This window comes from Ranitomeya variabilis, chromosome 2 (genome assembly GCF_051348905.1).
Source record: "Ranitomeya variabilis isolate aRanVar5 chromosome 2, aRanVar5.hap1, whole genome shotgun sequence".
Lineage (NCBI taxonomy): Eukaryota > Metazoa > Chordata > Amphibia > Anura > Dendrobatidae > Ranitomeya > Ranitomeya variabilis.
In genome coordinates this window covers 64,097,093-64,117,500 of record NC_135233.1, presented here as the reverse complement: position 1 = coordinate 64,117,500, position 20,408 = coordinate 64,097,093, and the positions used below count along the sequence as shown (strand labels likewise).

The 20,408-nt window shown below is 40.0% G+C and overlaps 1 protein-coding gene across 7 annotated transcripts in view; it reads right to left on the bottom strand.

Annotated features, from left to right (window-relative positions):
• Positions 1 to 4,270: 4,270 nt before the first annotated feature.
• The window catches only part of EHBP1 (EH domain binding protein 1), a 480,146-nt gene continuing 464,008 nt past the window's right edge, over positions 4,271 to 20,408 (bottom strand). For all 7 annotated transcript variants that reach the window (XM_077282492.1, XM_077282487.1, XM_077282490.1 and 4 more), the window contains 2 exons: positions 7,156 to 7,270; positions 4,271 to 5,327 (listed from right to left, as the gene is read on the bottom strand). In XM_077282492.1, the coding sequence (XP_077138607.1) occupies positions 5,237 to 5,327; positions 7,156 to 7,270 (206 nt within the window). In that variant the 3' untranslated portion in view covers positions 4,271 to 5,236. The remainder of the gene's footprint in view (positions 5,328 to 7,155; positions 7,271 to 20,408) is intronic.

Here is a 20,408-nt window from a genome sequence, read left to right as displayed (position 1 = left end):
CACAAGACTTATTGGAGTTTTAGAAAGCCCCTGCCTTATCCCACAGTGATGTCTGTATGTGGCATACATGTCTATGTGCTATCATTGTGCATAACTATATATATATATATATATATATATATATATATATATAGCTTTATATTATATGTAACCGATAAGTCATGAAGAACTCAGGAGATGGCAGCTGTGTGGGGTGCCACTGGGAATAAGATCTCCCTGGATTTGTTTTTGAAGAAATTCTGGCTTTCACACAGGCTTTGTATTTCTATAGAATTTATTGTAAACTCATGGAACATCTAGAAGGGAATCAAATATGTGGATCTGTGATCTGTAGTCAGAAGTGTATAATACATCAGTAAGGGGAAATCATCATAAAGCAAGAAGTATGGTCATGCAGCATAATATATATATATATATATATATATATATATATATATATATATATATATATATATATTTACATGCCAGGTACATGCAGTGAAGTATACATTGTGTGTATGAGCAGTAGGAATCTCTCCTGTGGCTGCGGGTTATGGACTAACACATGAAACTTTCCATATTGATCTATTATGAATGATGTTATTTCTGATACGTTTGTTTTCATTTTCTAACCCCAGAATAAAAATGAGACAGGGCCCCTCACAGATGAGCTACAGGAAGGACAGGATTGATCAGTAATATTGGGACAAATAACTCTCTGTGTTTAGGTGACACAATATTGTTAGGACGCGGAGGACCTAGAAACAATAAAAAAAAAATGTTGTAAATCACATAGAAATATGACAAATTCCAAATCCGTGTCTCTGACACGGGTCCTTACATTTTTATTGCCGTCTCCCACCTTTCCCTTTCTATTGCAGAAAAGCAGCACATCGGCCAGCGACCAGAGCGATCTGCTGCGACCAAAACAATCTGCTGCGACCAGAGCGATCGGCAGCGACCAGAGCATCGGGGTCCAGCACGAATAGTAAAAAGAGAAATAAATCGCAGCATTAAAATGAAGTACAAGCGGTTTTGTGATCTCCCCCTATATATGTATATACCCCTTCTATATGTCTAGGTCATCTACGATCTCTATATCACATCTATCTAGATCTATCTTACGCACAGTCCCTTGATCACCAATTGCTCCATCTAATATCAGTCTAATATCCCATCTTATATGTCCTTTTTCATGTCCACCTAGCAATCAATCTATTTAAACTGATTATGTCTATTTCTGTCCCATTTATCTATATTATATATATCTTGAATATTTAGCAATATTTCATATATCTTTGATCTGTGTATCCATTTAATTTGCAATTATCTATAATCTATCTGATAAGATATCTATCTTTTTAATTTATATCTAATCAAATATTCAAATATCTAACTGTGATATCCGGCTATTATCATATTTATCATTTATTTATTCTGTGCATCCATCTCATATTTGACAAATATCTCCCCATCTCTGAAATCATCTTATTTGCTTCTTACATATTAATGTCTCTATCTCTCCAAGTCATCAAATCTCTTAGTGTTACATATTTATTAGTGATGAGCGAGTGTACTACTCCAGGCTGAGTACATGTGGGGGTTGCCTGGTTGCTAGGGAATCCCCACATATACTCAGGCTGGCTAGTAGCTGTAAATCATTCAGCTGCAGCGATGAAAACTAAATCTCCGAGCACTAATCACCCGAGCGAGTACACTCGCTCATCACTAATATTTATATGTCTATACTCCTAATATCTATCATCCATATGTATCTACTTCATATTGGTCTTAAATATATATGTTAATACATCTAATATCCATCAATGTTATATATATTGATCGCATAACTAAATTTTCATTACTATTAATCTAATATCTAACCATCTCTCAGATTATAATCTTGTCTCACCTCTCATATCCATAAATAATTTCATATATCTATTTAGCTTTATCACATGTATCCATTCCAGATTTGTCTGTTAATCCATCTAATGTCTGTCTATCTATACAGGTCATATCCATCAATTCAGATCCATAAAAGAGGCAGTAGTGCAGCCCAAAACTAATCTTTTAGCTTAATTAAATAGCAATGTATCAGGCCAGAATGTTTGGGCCTTTTTGCATATATGTATATATCTATTGCACACACACATTCACACATCATATTTTATACTTGCTTCCTTAGTGACAACATATTCTGCAGCGCTTTATAGATTCATACATATTGATGTAATATATATATTTATCTTTCAATCCATCTCATTCATCCATTTATCTCATATCTATCTCTGAAACACATCAAATATCTATTATCTATTATGTATAGTCTATCCGACCGTCTATCTATCTAATATCTATCTATTTATCTATCTATCCCATATCTATCTATTTATCTATCTATCCCATATCTATCCAATATCTTTCCATCTATCCCAGATCTATCCATCTATCTATTTATCTATCTATCCCATATCTATCTATTTATCTATCTATCCCATATCTATCTATCCCATATCTATCTAATATCTGTCCATCTATCCCATATCTATCTATCTATCTATCTATCTATCTATCTATCTATCTATCTATCTATCTATCTATCTATCTATCTATCTATCTATCTATCTATCTATCTATCTATCTATCTATCTATCTATCTAATCAGAAAAAAGCAGGCAGCACTCCAAAACTTAAAGGTTAGAGAAAGGCAGAGAAATCTGCCGAAACGTTGCTGCTATTTGATCAGTAAAGCCACGGTGTTTTTTTCTGATTTTCTATTTTGGAGGTTTGGACATCACCTTAAGGCCGGGGTCACACTTGTGAGTGCAGTACGAGTCTCTGGCATCAATACCCGGCACTGCCGCCGGCGGTTCGGACTGGAGTGTGCAACTGCATAGAAATACATGTAGCCGCAGACTCCGCTCCCGAGTGCCGGCGGCAGTGCTGGGTATTGATGCCAGAGACTCGTACTGCACTCACAAGTGTGACCCCGGCCTAAAGGTACCGTCACACTAAACGATATCGCTAGTGATCCGTGACGTTGCAGCGTCCTGGATAGTGATATCGTTGAGTTTGACACGCAGCAGCGATCAGGATTCTGCTGTGATATCGCTGGTCATTGCTGAAAGTCCAGAACTTTATTTGGTCGTCAGACCGGCGTGTATCGTTGTGTTTGACAGCAAAAGCAACGATACCAGCGATGTTTTACAATGGTAACCAGGGTAAATATCGGGTTACTAAGCGCAGGGCCGCGCTTAGTAACCCGATGTTTACCCTGGTTACCAGTGTAAAATGTAAAATAACAAACAGTACATACTCACCTTCGCGTCCCCCGCTGTCCGCTTCCTGCACTGACTGAGCGCCGGCCGTAAAGTGAAAGCACAGCACAGCGGTGACATCACCGCTGTGCTGTTAGGGCCGGCACTCAGTCAGTGCAGGAAGCGGACGCCGGGGGACGCGAAGGTGAGTATGTAGTGTTTGTTTTTTTACATTTTACACTGGTAACCAGGGTAAACATCGGGTTACTAAGCGCGGCCCTGCACTTAGCAACCCGATGTTTACCCTGGTTACCCAGGGACCTCGGCATCGTTGGTCGCTGGAGAGCTGTCTGTGTGACAGCTCTCCAGCGACCAAACAGCGACGCTGCAGCGATCGGCATCGTTGTCTGTACCGCTGCAGCGTCGCTAAGTGTGACGGTACCTTAACAGGTTTTATTGCACCCGGCTTTTTTTTTTGTAGTGCTGACAAATTTTCTTTAATTATCTATCTATCTATTTATAATATCTACCTATTGTATCGTATAGATCTGTCATATATATGTATCTATCTACTTATGTATAGTTTATATCATATCGATCTAATCTATCCATCTTTTTATGTATTTATTGTATTGGTTTATTTACCATAAATCCATCCATCGATGTATCTATTTATGCATCTATTTTATCATATATTATCTTATCTATTGTGTCTATTTTATTTATCTATCATCTATATATCAATCTGTTTATGTATCCACTGTATGCATTTATCATATCTATCCATGGATGCATCGGTTTATGAATCTATCTATGGTATCGATCATATCTTTATCTATTTATCCATTTTATCTGTGTATATTGATCTGCTTATGGACGTACTGTGTGCATTTATGGTATCCATCCAATACGTACGCCTCTAATAATTTTCTACCATCACGGCTAATACTGGTCTTTAGATATTGTGATTAATACATAAAACCTACAACCACTTTTTTCCTGAATAGAAGATTAATAAAAAAACAATATTACAGTAAGAAATATTCTGATTTTATTGAAAATTGTATGAGACAGTAATAAATAAACAGTTGCACCAATGTGACGATGTATATTCTGACAGGACACAGTATATATCATACCGGTACAATATGGCATGACAAATGAATAGCTTTTTTTAACATTTTTTTTTACAAATTTTTTTGCAGAAATAAATAGCAACGGCATCATAAGCTAATAATGTATAGTTTGAGTCGTACTTAAAAGCATGAAATAAATAGGTTTCTCCCACAAACTGTTTAGTTTCTGACTGAGAAATGTAAACTGCAGCAGGTTTTGAAGCCAAACGTAATCTGGGCAGACTTGTGGTAATCTATGACACGCGGGTCAGTCATCCGGCAGAACATACGGGATATTTTATTAACTTTGTGGGGAATATTATGTAAAATAGCTGCTCGAAATAAACACCTGTAAATACAGCCTGGCGCGTATACCAATCAAGTGAAAATGTAGGTAGCTAACATAGCAATAGAAAATGGCAGGACTAGGTGAGAACATTGATGGAGGCGCCGCAGCCTCCGCTATAGCTCAGATAAAACAATATTCAGCCGCTCGAGCACGTCCTCCCCGACCATCCGGCATATCTTACTAGGCGACTAGAAATGGAAGAAAAGTTGCTTTGAGAAGTCCCTGGGCCATAAAACAGGTGTCCGCGTCTGTATCCAGCTTCAGTGCGTACTACTGACTCCAGGACAGCGGTGCAAACAGCACTCTTTTAACCCCCTCAGTGCCAGAATGCTTTTGCAGTCTCCATTAACGCTGAAGTTGTGTTAAAATCAAACATTTTGAAGCAACAAACCAAAAATGATCATATTAAAACATCGGGACATCGACTTGGGCTTCTCCTTGCAGGGCTTTATAAAATGATTCCAGTCACTCAGTGAAACCATGATGTACAAGGGTTTACAGGCCAGAGCGTCGTCTTTCCCAAATAGTGGTGGTCACTGGATTGTACATTTCTCTTCTTTCTTTGTCATTTTGCCTTTGTTTTGCTCCAGAGTCCTTTCTAAGTGTTCTTCCTCTTCTTCAGCCCTGTAATAAAGATACAGAATTTTTCAGAAATAATAATTGAAATATATGAAATCTCAGAGAATATAGCAGTTTGTTACTAATGAATTAGATTAGACTTAGTCCAAAACATAAGAAAACTGTACAAAACATGCAAAAAAAGCTTGAAACACTAGAAAAGGCAGCAAAAAAACATAAAAAAGCCTTGAACACAAGAAAACATAGCCCAAAACATAAAAAAACACAAGAAAACTCAGCCGAAAACACAGAAAACTCAGCGCAAAACACAAGAAAACTCAGCCCCCAAAAAAGAAAACAGCCCAAATGACAAGAAAACACAGCCAAAAACACAAGAAAACGCAGCCAAAAACACAAGAAAACACAGCTGAAACGATAACAACCAAAAACACAAGAAAACTCAGCCCAAAGGACAACACAGCCAAAAACACAAGAAAACTCAGCCCAAAATTACAAAAAAACACAGCCATAAACACAAGAAAGCACAGCTCAAACGACAACACAACCAAAAACACAATAAAACTTAGCCCAAAGGACAACACAGCCAAAAACACAAGAAAACTCAGCCCAAATGACAAGAAAACACAGCCATAAACACAAGAAAACGCAGTCAAAAACACAAGAAAACACAGCTCAAACGACAACTCAACCAAAAACACAAGAAAACTCAGCCCAAAGGACAACACAGCCAAAACACAAGAAAAAACAGCCCAAAATGACAAAACAGCCAAAAACACAAGAAAACTCAGCCCAAAATTACAAGAAAACACAGCCATAAACACAAGACAAAACACAGCCAAAAACACAAGACCGCACAGCTCAAACGACAACACAACCAAAAACGCAATAAAACTCAGCCCAAAGGACAACACAGCCAAAAACACAAGAAAACTCAGCCCAAATGACAAGAAAACACAGCCATAAACACAAGAAAACACAGCCAAAAACACAAGAAAACTCAGCCCAAAATTACAAGAAAACACAGCCATAAACACAAGACAAAACACAGCCAAAAACACAAGACCGCACAGCTCAAACGACAACACAACCAAAAACGCAATAAAACACAGCTCAAATGACAACTCAACCAAAAACACAAGAAAACTCAGCCCAAAGGACAACACAGACAAACAGAAGAAAAAACAGCCCAAATGACAAGAAAACACAGCCAAAAACAAAAAAACAAAGCCTAAGACAATAAAATACAGCCCACAAGACAAGAAAGCAAAATCCAAAACATGAAAAAATAGAAGAAAATCATTCATGTTGATGCAGATTTTTTCCTTACTAGTATATGTATTTTATGCTTTGTATTCTACTTTCCTCCCCTTACAGTCCCATAACTAGAAGGTGATTAGAAATGCTTTACACTTAGTTTTCATAGAACTGATCACTAAATCTTAGTTTTGCTACACAATACATTGCAATGTGGTCCATGAGCGCAGGGCTCGGGCGGCCGAGGGGCTGTGGTTATGTCCTTGTCTATACAGTATGTTCCTAAAGATGGACGCAATAAATTTACTGGAGGAATTTTGCCTTTTAAGTAGACGACCTAAGCCGATGTCCTTACGGGTGCTATCCCGTATTACTTGAGGGATCACGCTTACAACATTAGAATATTTTTTTTTGCAAAGACACTACTTAATTTTGTTACGTGATTGTAAAGCTTAACAGAAGAAGTTGGTCCTGAATAAAACAGAAGGAGTCCGGCTGGCACCATCAGAAACCCAACGTCATTTTAAAGGCGGCGGTGCCGTATTCTCTTTCTTGAGGATTTCCTCATGTGAGGATAGTGCAGCCATCCTGGCACAATGTCGTGTCGATGTGAACTTACTCCTTCTCTTGGGCATCCAAGTCTCTGACCAAGGCATCGCGCTTATTAACCAGGATAACCAGTTCATCCAGTAAAAGTTGCTCCCGTCTCTTCTGGGCTTCGGTTTTTTGCCAGTCTACAAAACAGAGTTTCGTACATTAGACACGGAGTCGACAAACAACGTCTGATCATTTCAGTTTAGCTCCTGACATTACATAACAGCTATTTAGTGTAAGCACAATCCTCCAGATCTATGGCTACACCCAGGTACAGTATGTGCACGAGGCAACGGACGATCGCTCCCCTAGAGAACCCAAGGGGATTGCTCCGGTTAGGGAATACGAGGTTGATAACGGATAGGGGGGTAACGGATACCCCTTATTACATCCAGGTTGGAGTCCAGACCACTGGTGTAACTCCTTACATTCCTGGCGGCAGTTTCTGGGTGGACTGGACAAGTCCCTTTAATGTAGGAACCAGATGACACCTTGTATAATAATAATAATCTTTATTTTTATATAGCGCTAACATATTCCGCGGCGCTTTACAGGCATTATCATCGCTGTCCCCGATGGGGCTCACAATCTAAATTCCCTATTAGTATGTCTTTGGAATGTGGGAGGAAACCGGAGTACCCGGAGGAAACCCACGCAAACACGGAGAGAACATTCAAACTCTTTGCAGATGTCTTTCTTGGTGGGATTAGAACCCAGGACTCCAGCGCTGCAAGGCTGCAGTGATAACCGTGTGGTCCCAGAGGTTGAACCCCATGAAATATTGATAGGCCATCAATATTAGTATCTCAAACAACACTTTAAAGGGGCTTTTCTCACTAGGACATGCTGGTATGGCGATCAGCTCTCCAAATTTATATCGGATGATGGCACTTGGCGTCCATATGACTAAGGGCAGACGGCTGTAGATTCACTCATCCAAGAGAATCGGGTCGATTATGCAAATGACACTCCGATCAGTTTTTGTCTTGGATGAGAAGATGGAGAAAAAAATGTCCATTGTGTCAGTGCACAGAAATCAGGCTGCACTCAGATGTCATCCGAGTGCAGTCCAATGTTTTTCAAAGACTCAATGACTTGCATGACTGAGTGCGACCTGAATATTAGATCAAACTCAGGCATGCAGCAATTTTTTCTTCAATTTTTTCCTTGGACACTGTGTCCGAGGAAAAATATCAGAGATGCGCACTGAATCATTGAATATCATTTTTACACGGGGATGAGTGCTAGCTGTCAAAACGGGGGACATCACGCGTCCGATTATTACGGTCGTCTGCACGAGCCCCAATAATGAATATTTATTACTGTATAAAGTGTGTGAGAACGTGTGTTGGCTCAATAAATCCATTCATGACAGATTGTGGCCCCTTCCTACAGTTAGGAGCCCGGGATGAGACTTCCGAAGTTCCTGTAATAAATCCCAATTCTCCCTAAAAAACAGTAATAGTCCAGTATCTTGGGTCTACAAGAATGTATCATGTGATGAGAGGTTTGTAGGTCTGCAATAATGTTTGGTGAAAATGGAATGGAAAAGACGAAAACAAAGATAAAACCAAGAGAAAAGATCCTGGACCTCCCCAGCGTTAGAAGCCATAGATGCAACTCTGAAGAAGGCCCAGGGGAAGATTCCCTCCTTTCCTTTCCATGGCAGAAGAATAAAGATGTCACACATGAGATAACGGTCAAGCGGTTTGTTCGGCCAATAGCCATCTCTCCGACTCCCCCATACACAGCTGTCGGGGGGAATTCAATTGGTTTCAATGTGGAGGAAGGAGAAACCAGACACTAGCTGCGGCTCCCCTCCCCCGAAAATAAAAGAATCTTCAGCCGAAATCACAACCGCTGAGCCTTCTCAACGTCATCGGTCAGAGGAGAGTTGGGAGAAACCTATACACATCAGATAGTCGCTCGGTCCCGCCAAAATCTCCAGGATCAGCCGACTATCATTTAATGTGAACGACGCCTTAACTCACATGGCTGAGACCATTTTAAAACAGACGTTACTCAAAGGAAAATCGGCCAAATGCTCGAGCGGGAATGTTAATGCCTGAAACATTTTGTTTTCATGAGACACTGAGTACACCTTAATAGTGGCCAACGTTTAGCATTTGTGACACAGTCCTCAATGAACTAAAAAAAATATTATATAAGGTATATATTTTTTATTTTGGCACTTGTAGCAACCACTAGGGGGAGCTCAGGAGCTTACTGCATACAGTGAGCCCCGTGGAGTTGGAGTCCGAGGTTTGGCTTACCGCCCTGGTTGTGCGTCCCTCAAATAGAGCTGAAATCTCTAAAAAAAACTATATTGTAAAATTAAACTTTGAAAAACTCTTCTCGCTTTCTTAGGAATCCACTATTAATTGTGACGCCAAAACGAGTCAGAGATTCGACAGGACGAATACTCCTCCTCTCCTGCAATGGGGCCTCTCTGTCCTATGTGGGGAGGAAACGATGGCATTACCTTGTGTCACTTTTTATAGACCCCCCTACTTCATATACATTGGATGAGCCGCAATCAAGTTTTCTCACCTATAGTAATCTCCCCTGTATCGCCATTTATTAAAATAATTGATTTTATTATTTTTTTTTTATTTTTGAATTTGACTTATTTTCTTTGGCTAAAATAGAAAAAAAAAATCAGATTTCTAAAATATAATTTCCGCAGTGTTATAAAATAAAACCATCCGTCTCGGAGATCCGTGAACACGGCGCTGCTATTGTGTCTCGTCCCTATAGACACATTCCCCATTTATTAAAGATCTGCTCAACTAACCGTCACAGACAAGTAAACTGCGCCATCATCCCTGATAAAGCCAAGCTCGCTCATGTAGAGACATTCTGCCGAATCGGAAGAACGGATCACGTCTGCTTCTCAATTTGTTGTTTTGGGAGAAAACCACAGAACAAAGGTATTAGATGATCCAGATAGGAGAGGCTGCAACAGGTTTTCTGCTGCATTAGACGAATGTGCAGTGACCTCCGAGCCAAGGATAACGCGAGATACTGTCATTATTGCCCCATCTATACCGGCCATATCCTTATTATACGTCCCTCGTGTAGAACGCATAGTCATAATATAGCATGGCGCCCGCAGAGCTGGCATAGCCACTAACATGCCATGCTGCTCCGACCTAGGAAGGCAGCCGATCACTGAGCGCCCGTGTCACGCTGGCTACTTGGGAACAGTTTGCGGCATCTCATACTGTGACCCATATGCTTAGCAGTAACTTGAAAGAGAAATACTAATTGGCTCAGACATTAAAGCAAAATTCTGCAAAATATGGAACATTGTTCTATAATGAACTATTAACATTTACCCTATGGATGGCAAAGTGAGTCTTCAATAAAAACCCGAAATGTGATTGTTTCACCTTTGAGGATTATTTTAGATTTCTTTCATATATTTTATAGTATTTGAGGCTCCACTGTTCCATATAGAGAACTGAATCCGCAGCACAGAGAAAGAGTAAAACAATGAAAATATTACAACGGCCACTAAAGGCGCTTACTGCATATGGTTTTATCAATTTGTGCAGTATAATCAGTCCTAATGCTATCATAGATGTTTTCTTGATCGATGCACTTTCAAATAACTCGCTCATTTGATAATGTTCTAAAATGTCAAGTCGAATTTATGTTGGGAAATGTGTGCCTGTACATATAGTGCTGGCAGGAAACGGAAACGTAGGAGCCACCAACTCAAATGGGGGTTATATCAGGGATGTCAAACTCAAACGCACAGTGGGCCAAAATTAAAAGCTTGGATAAAGTTGCGGGCCAACCTTGATATTTATTAAAAAAATGTCTACAACTGAGGAAGGTTTTCCTTATCAAATATAATGATGGACTTTTTTATATTTTAATTACCGTACTAGATTGTAGAATAAAGTATTGGAATAATATAATGTTATGTAAGAGCAGTAAAAAGTATATGGCAAATGGGCTAATTTAAATATGTAATAACAAAGGATAAAAAACCTTGAATAATACAGATAAAGTATGATGCCAACACAAGTGCCCCACACACAGTAAGTTACCCCCACAGTGAATTGCTCCACGGTACTCTCCACGCACACGGTATGATGACCCAATCCCCCCGACAGAGTGGTGACCCCATCACAGTATGATTCTCCAACTGCAATCCCCACACAGCCCTCCTAACAGTATAATAGCCACAAAACGTGCTCTATACAGTACGAGTCCCACATCCTCCTCCATACAGTATAATAAGGCCCCGTATTGTCTTTCATACATTATAATGGCCCACACATAGTGCTACATACAGTATAATTATCCCACATAGTGCTCCGTACAGTATAATTATCCCACATAGTGCTCCGTACAGTATAATGATCCCACATAGTGCTCCGTACAGTATAATGATCCCACATAGTGCTACATACAGTATAATGGCCTTACATAGTGCTCCACATAATATAATGGCCCCACGTAGTGTTCCATACAGTATGATGGGCCCCACATAGTGCTCCATACAGTATAATGCCCCTCATCATGCTCCAAACAGTATAATGGCCTCAAATAATGCACCATTCAGTATAATGGCCCCCATAGTGCTCCATACAGTATAATGGGCCCCACATAGTCTTCCACACAGTATAATGGACCCCACATAGTGCTCCATACAGTATATGGACCCAATATTAAAAACAAATAAATAACTAGCAACCTCTGTTCGTTCCTCCGCTGCTCCAGACACTTCATGGTGTCTTCAGATCTTCTGCACATCTTGGCACAGCAGGCTCGTTGTAATGATGTCATCTCAGCACAGCGGGTGTGTTGTAATGAAGTCATCATGCCCGCTGTGCTGAGACGTCAGACACACAGAATGAATGATGGGAGAGTGAGCATCAGGTGACGCGCTTTCCTCCATCATTGCTTTCAACTGTATCGATCACCTCAAAGGTTGCCTAAAAAAGCAAATTAAAAAAAACTGTAAAAAGCATACATAGTACGATATTCTGGTCCAATGGAGAGTATGTGTCTTCAATGTGGAGAGATGAATAAGCCCCTGCCAGATGTTTCTGGCACAATCTATTCAAACCATCATATCAAATGGTTTGGGATTGTTGAAAATCCAACAGCCTAATCCTATGGATATCAATGGAAATGAGGACACCTTCACAACTATTAGAGAGTTGTCCAGTTCCAACAAAATTCTGGGGTCCAGTCAATAGTTAAGTGTAGGGCCAATTTCATTTGTTTTTAGCCTATTTCCTTAAATATATATGGCGATATACAGGTGCTTATCCCAAAATTAGAATATTATCAAAAAGTTAATTTATTTCAGTTCTTCAATACAAAAAGTGAAACATTGATGCAGTAATTAACGCAAACCGAGCTCCGACCAAGTATTGAGGGTACTTACTGAACATACATTTCAGTAGGCCAACATTTCGGATTTTAAAATCATTTTTCAGCTGGTGTTATAAAGTATTCTAATTTACTGAGATAATGACTTTTGGATTTTCATTGGCTGTAAGCCATAATCATCAACGTTAACAGAAATTAACACTTGAAATAGATCACTCTGTAATGACTCTATATAATATATGATTTTCACTTTTTGTATTGAAGAGCTGAAATAAATTAACTTTTTAAGTTTAAGTCATAGATCCTTTATACGCTCATCTGAAGTTTCAATTATATCTATTAAGACTGACACACTTCAGGCAGTTGTCGGTCAAATTCATAAACAAAAAAAAGGATCAATAGTTGGAAATCCAAGCGGCTGAATATTTCTTCCTCCTTGACATCATTTGTCAGGGAACAATCGGCTTGGGCGGCGTTGCAGGCTATGACCGATCATTAAGTGTATGTGAGGTCTCATGACAGCTTAACCAGATATTCGCATGTGGAGGGAGCCCCTTTTATTACATATTTACGAGAAACAGACAAGGGTGCCTCTAATGAATATTTCAGAATATAAAGATTCCCATATAAATGAGACTAAAGTGGCCGAACGTGCCTATATTGATGGGATCGGCCAATATTCTATGATGGCCTCCCAACTCTCCCCCAAAGTATCTTGAATTTCAAAGGCTGATCTTTTTGTTCTTCTTGGAGTTGAGCCACCGTCAGAGGAGTCTGGCAGCTGCTCTCCCATAGGGAACACAAGAGTGATTGGCCGAGCCGAGGGATTCGGTTTATGGAGAAGTTGGGCGAGATGGACGTTGGATGAATGATTGTTCGTCCAACAGCCATTTAATGTGTATGGAGGCCGTTACATTCACATTTGTTTTTGTTTTTTCACAATAGCTTGCCCAAGAAACCGGTAAAAAGAATTTTGTTTACATATAATCTTTAAATATTCTGTTTCAAGAAAACATGCTTATAAAAACAATTCTCTAAATTCTGAAAAATTCAAAATGGCGGCAAAAATAATTAAAAAAAAAAAAGAACAAGAGTGATACACATTTTAGAGTCACCATAAAGACTCATTATATTTTGGTCACTTTAGTCTAATGTCCAGTGGCATGTTTTTACCGCCTCCAGGCGTTATCTATCTTTTATGGCATCAAAACCAGGAAATTGACAACTATTTGTTTTAACCCTTTTCTAACCCAAACACCCTGCAGCAAAGAAATTAAAATCTCCCTTGGGCAGAGGTAGGGTTAAATAGTCCAGTGCTTCCCCAGTCAAGTGCCCTTTTGCACAGCTAGTCTGTAGGAGCTTGTAAACGTCCATCATCCATCGGGCTTCTCCGCCCCTCTCATTAGGAAGGTAAATAATGGGAAGAAGTAGAATTAGGTGATGAGGGAGATAGCAGAACAAATAAGGACCATGAGGAGAAACAGGACACCAGCTTAAAAAAAAAATCCATAGCCACCGACTCCAGCAGTGTATTTTCTCCCCCGTGCACCTTTCCAAAAAAGCAGAGTAAAGAGTGTGTGCAATCCTTTTGGATTAAGTCTCTTCTCTCTCCATTGCCCTGGGCAATCATGTTAAAACTCACATGGCTGGTGCTTATTCAGATAAACCTAACAATGCACACCAGCGGTTACCATGTGAATCTTCACAAACCACACAAGAATGTGCTGGTTCAAATCCCCATGACCCTCCTCCAAAGGCAAATTTATTCAAGACAGCACACTGCTCTGCGGCTCTCCGAGAGCAAGTGCTGCTAGAGGGAATTCCACCTTGTATCTACACTTTACAAATTAGATGCAGCATCAGGTCAGATAATAATAATAAAAAAAAGATGGTACAATGACTTCAAAAAGTCTCAAGTTTTTTTTTTGTTTGTAAATATAAAGGATTTAAAATGCACAATATTACCAGCGGACTGGCCAAGCCTTCATGGCGGTCAGAAAGCATTCTGGTTGGTGCACCAACCTCTATCAGTTTACAAGGGAGTAGTGAAGTATAGCACAGTGTCAATGACTTGGATGTTTAATAACGCGGATATTACATTTCAGTGCCCAATGTTATCATTGTGTTTCAAGTTGTAGCTAAACTTTCCTTCACTCGGGACACAGATTGGAATATCCGCCCTAGCACTAGCATGCTATCCAAATGCCCGGCCTAAGGATGGTGCCCTGAAGCAATTGGTACCTTAGGGTACATGGCCACCGGCAATACGGGACAAGCCGATGAGATCTCCGTTCCCAACATCCTTTGGTAGGTTGTGCTCAGATATCAACAGTTGTCAGAAATAATGGAATCCCTGGTAAGAAGCTGCTCAGTTTACAGCATTGTACAAGCCGATAGGAATGGCTTTTTTTTTTTTTGTGACATCATATAGGACTAACACCCCTCCCCCAACTACATTTTGATAGGCCGTAGAAGAATGTGAAGCATGCCTGCCCTATTTTTTCATGTCAAAACTATTTTCTGTAGTTAGTGAAGTATTTACAGCACTTTCACTGGATGCTGCTGTAGAGAGTAATTGGCTATTGTTGCTCTGAGTCACAGAATTAAATAAGGTGGTCTGTCCTCAAATTACCAAAAATTTGATTAGAACCACTTTTTAACTTGCTGTACAAGCAAAAGTGTATAGCTTTAAATGTACTTGTCCCATTCATATCTAAGAGATACTTGGTTATGTACATGAGTTACAGGCGGCCTATCTGTGCCCCTCCTTACCTTCCATAGCCGTCTTGTTCTTAGTTATATAGATGTGTTACCGGCGGCCTACCTTTGTAACACCTTACCATTCATGACGGTTGGATTCTTGGTTATGCACATCAGTTACTGGTGGCCTACTACTGTCACTCCTGACTTTCCATCACTGTCAGATTCTTGGTTATGTACATGTGTTACCAGAGGCCTACTAGTGTCACACCTTACCATCCATGGCTGTTGGATTCTTCGTTATGTACATGAGTTACTGGCGGATTACCTTAGTCACACCTTACCATCCATGGCTGTTGGATTCTTGGTTATGTACATGTATTACTGGTGGCCTACTAGTGTCACACCTTACCATCCATGGCTGTTGGATTCTTCGTTATATACATGAGTTACTGGCGGATTACCTTAGTCACACCTTACCATCCATGGCTGTTGGATTCTTGGTGATGTACATGAGTTACTGGCGGCCTACCTTTGTCACTCCTTATCATCCATAGCGGTCAGATTATCAGTTATGTACAAGTGTTACCGGCTGCCTACCTTTCTTCCATAACTGTTGGATTTCTGGTTATGTACATGTGTTCCTAGTAGGTTACCTTTATCACTACTTACATCTGCGTATTATATTTTCATTTTTTACTCTAACTAAAAATAGAAGGAAAAAAAGGAGGGCGAGCAGCACTTCCAGCAGCTAAATAAAACATGGATTATATTTAGCAAGCCATAAAAAAGACATACAGGGTTAAAAAAAAAAACATGACGCGTTTGTGGCATCAAAAACGCCCTTAATCATAGCATAGCATTAAAATAACACTAGTCTCTTTTTAAACTAGCCCAAACTAATCACAACCAATACGCTCCAACCAACCCCTTTTCTCTACTGTAACTAAAAGTACTGTTTGCTAAAAGCTGCAGCTATAGCGTATATATCTAACGTAAGACGAGAATCCTAGTGGCAACTGTCTAACAACACTCATGACAACACTGTACCTTACCTTCTATTAGGGCACATGGATGTCATGGGGCCCAGGGGTCTATATGAGCTAAACAGATGAAGACTCAGCAAGCTCTTAGTAAATTACATGGCTAGTCACTCATTTTACCATATTTTATAACATTACTAGTGTGGCCAGTGTGAAAATTGCAAGATTATTATTTTTTATATATAAAGAACATGATATGAAAAAAACATAGCCGGCATTTAAAATAAAAAATAAATGCAACACAAAAATCTAATTCTGAGGATAGCTTTTTTTTTTTAATTAGGTTTTTCTGTAGCTTGGAAAGAAACAAAAAAATAATCACAAAGAACTGAAAATAATTTTATCAGAATATAACAAATCATATTTACTATTGATTTTACCATTTTATAGTAAAGTTTCTTTAACATATCACTGACTTGAGGCCGCCATTAAAGCAAAGATAAATCTGCAGGGCTGGCGGCTTTCAGACTCTTCCCCGATAGATGAAGTTTAAGGGGTTGATCACTACTCGGACAAGCACTTCTCAATCTGTATGTTTGCCCCCCAGTAAAATAATAACACCTATACTCGCCTCCTTTGCCGCCACCGTTCCAGCGATGTCGTTGATGGATCTCCTAGGGATTGTATGACATTATGTCACGTGATCCTTACAGCCAATCAGCGGCCGTTTCACTCTCCCTTCCTTCACACAAATCACATACATCCGGAGGAACGGACATCTACTTCTCCCTCCGGGAGAGCATACATTGATACTGATGGTATGGCGCCTCCTACAGCTAAAGGTTCAAAGATACGGATTAAAAAGGGTGGACCAAGTAGTGGACGACCCCTTAAAGGATGACATGTTGAATTTCAACACTGAACCTATTTGTTTATTAGGTGACATAAGTCGTCACCAGAGGAGTCTGACCACAGGATAACTCCACTCTCCCTAATGAAGAAATATATGTGATCAGGTGAACAGAGACCTCATGTGTATGGAGCAATTGGGAAAATTAGTTGTCTGCGGAATCAGAGTTTAGCCGAAAGGTTGAAGGTGTATGAGCACCTTCGTGAAATAATGGGTTTGCGGTAGTACGGCGTGTGTTATACCTTTAAATATGTAAGAAAATCCTCTTTGGGTTATATGGGCTTATGCAACAGGACTGGACTTTAGTGTGACAGTATGTGTCTTAATTCTGAATATCCCAGTAACAGTTCTACGTGAATGATAGCACTGTGTCATTTAAAGTCCGCTCAGTGGCATGACTCACAGGCCACGCCATAATGCTAGGAATATCAAGCCTTGGGACTCTTTGGGATACCAGATCCACATCTCAATATCTACCTTGTTATAATATGTTATAAAAATACATAATACATTGCTGATGTCTAATCTCTCCTTCCGAGTACTCCGATTTCCAGTGCCATTTCTCCTGTACAACATTTTAACATTCAGCTTTTTGACAGCAGTAACTTGGAGAAATGTGTGATTTTATCTGACCCAAATAATATGCTTGACGGCAAGTCATGCAGAGGGAGCACAGGCAGAGAATGATTGATTTAAAAGAACCTTGGGATTCTTCAGATGATACCCTCAGAGTTCAGAGCTAGCAATTCATACAAAAGTATTTAGTGATTTACTGAAGTATTTAGTAAAAGTGTAGCTAGATGCCATAATAAAGAAAATCAGCCAAAAAGGACATGGCGATAGAGATCGGTGACGTCTTCCATGAAGAAGCCTGCGGCTGGTTGTTAATCAGGAATAACCTCAGATAATAGTAGCAAGACCAGCCTTTCTGCAACCCCCTGTTTACTGCCTGTGTGCAAAGCCCTAGGAGTGTATTATTAATGGTCAAAAAGACATCTTCAACAGGCAGAAGGGCCCAGATATCAGACGAGAAGTCAAACTTGGGATTTCAATAATATTGTGGCCTTCAAAGAACATCAAAATAGAATTTCATTTTAACAGGTGATGCTTTTAGGCAGCAAAGAAAATGTCAAGTGATGTAATAAAATGGCATAAGGGTGAAAAAAAAAATGAAACAATGTTAACAAGGACCTATAAAACTATTCTACAGGAAGTCACTTGCTACTATAAATCTACTAGATTACTCATCTTGGATTTTTCTAAGCCACAGATTTTACATGTTTGTTTGACTGTTCATGGGTGAATTGTCCCTCAGTTGTTACCCAACACCTAAAACAGCAAATAACTTTTTTCTGCCCAAATATAAAGTTTACATAAATGTCTGCTGGTTCTTTGGCAATTCTTCCATTGTATGTTCATAAAGCATACAGTAGATAAATAGTTCCACCGCACACACAAGAGTTTTCATGCAAATAATCTTTAATGATTGTTCAACACGTGGCGGACAAAGTGCAAGTGGCGGACAAAGTGAAGGCATTTACAAGGAAGCGACTCCTAACGTTTCAACCCACTCAGGCCTCACAAAGAGGTCCAAATGCCATATGGAGATCCCAGTAGGGACAAGTATATAGCAAGTTCCTTGGTAAGGGTGGCTGTCCGGGTGCTCCCGCACCTCCTGTGAGCATGTCTGAGCTCAGACAACTTTGTCCGTCACTTGCACTTGTGTTGAACAATCATTAAAGATTATTTGCATGAAAACTCTCGAGTGTGCAGTAAAATTATTTATCAACTATATGATCCAGGAGTTTGCCACTCCCTTCCACCAGCACCTCTTCCTCCAGCTGTATGCATGCCATCTTCTTCTACATTGTTCATAAAGCATAGCCTTCAAACGACTGAGTTGGCACAAGCCCTATATATTGGAAACCAATAAATGTTCTTGCGTTGTTAAAATCAACTATTGGTTAGTTGACAAAACTATTTGACTAACTATAGCTTGGTCAAATAGTTTTTAGACATATGGCCGCCAATACACCTTCCGGAAAGGTTGTCAACCTAGTTAAATCTTTCAATGTATCCAGTTACATATCTTGGTGTAATCTGGAAGTTTTACTACTCTGGTCTCCCTGACAAATGTGTGAAAGCCCCTACTGTTGGCTAATGTAGAAGCAGAAGTGTACAAACCAGGTGGCTTCTATGAGCCCTTAGGAAAAAACAGGAAAGAGGCAGCAAAGTCTAAGTTGGTGACAGCCGTTTTGTTAGGCTACTTTCACACTTCCGTCTTTTGAGCTCCGTCGCAATCCGTCGCTATGGGCAAAAAACGGATCCTGCAAATGTGCTTGCAGGATGCGTTTTTTGCCCATAGATTTGTATAAGCGCCGGATGGGCACATGTGGATGGGTTGTGTTTTGGCGGACGCGACACACAAAAAATGTTCAATGTAACGTTTTTTGTGCGACGTGTCCGCCATTTCCGACCACGCATGTGCGGCTGGAACTCCACCCCCTCCTCCCCGCTCATCACAATGGGCATCGGATGCGTTGTAAAACTGCATCCGCTGCCCACGTTGTGGTAAATCTAGCACAACGTCCGTCGGTACGTCGGGCTGACGGTTTGCGACGGCCCCGTACCGACGGAAATGTGAAAGTAGCCTTACCTGGCAGAGAGAACCTGGATACTTGTCCAGATGAAATACTTTCTTAGCATGACTGAGGGTGGGGGACGTGGCTCACGTGTTATGGTAATGCTGGGTTCAGATGGTCATATTTCACTGTCCATGTATGGACCACAATGCCAGAACTGACAACAGGTCTCCAGACCCAAACCTTTAGCCTTAGGAGGCGGTAAGTTCGGCTTGGGAGACCCACAGGTAGTCTGTGCACTGCGGTTTGCATATGGAAAGTGAAATTCTACGGTCTAAATCTGGTCTAACAGAATAGAGAAGAAAAAATATCAAGTATTTCCTCCTTTGGCCACGTTTTATCTTTGCTCTGAGGCCACCTCACTTCTAGGTACACCACCATGGCAGCTGTCAGAAACACATGAAGCCAAGACATGGACAAATAGAGTTGTTAACAAGAAGACATTGAAAGAGTTTCATTTTTTGCCTTTATTGGCTCTCAAGGACTTGTATTCACTTGTGATTTCTGGATTTTTGTTGAAAATGCTCCGAGGCTATAATGTACATAAGTAAACACTTATCTCTCTTTTGTGCTACATCCTGCATAACACATAATAATGTTACCGCAATAGAATTTCAGCAGCAAAATGACCAGAGATATTATAATTTTTGCAAGATATTATCTCAAGTTTCTTGTTCTGAATCTTTAGCGC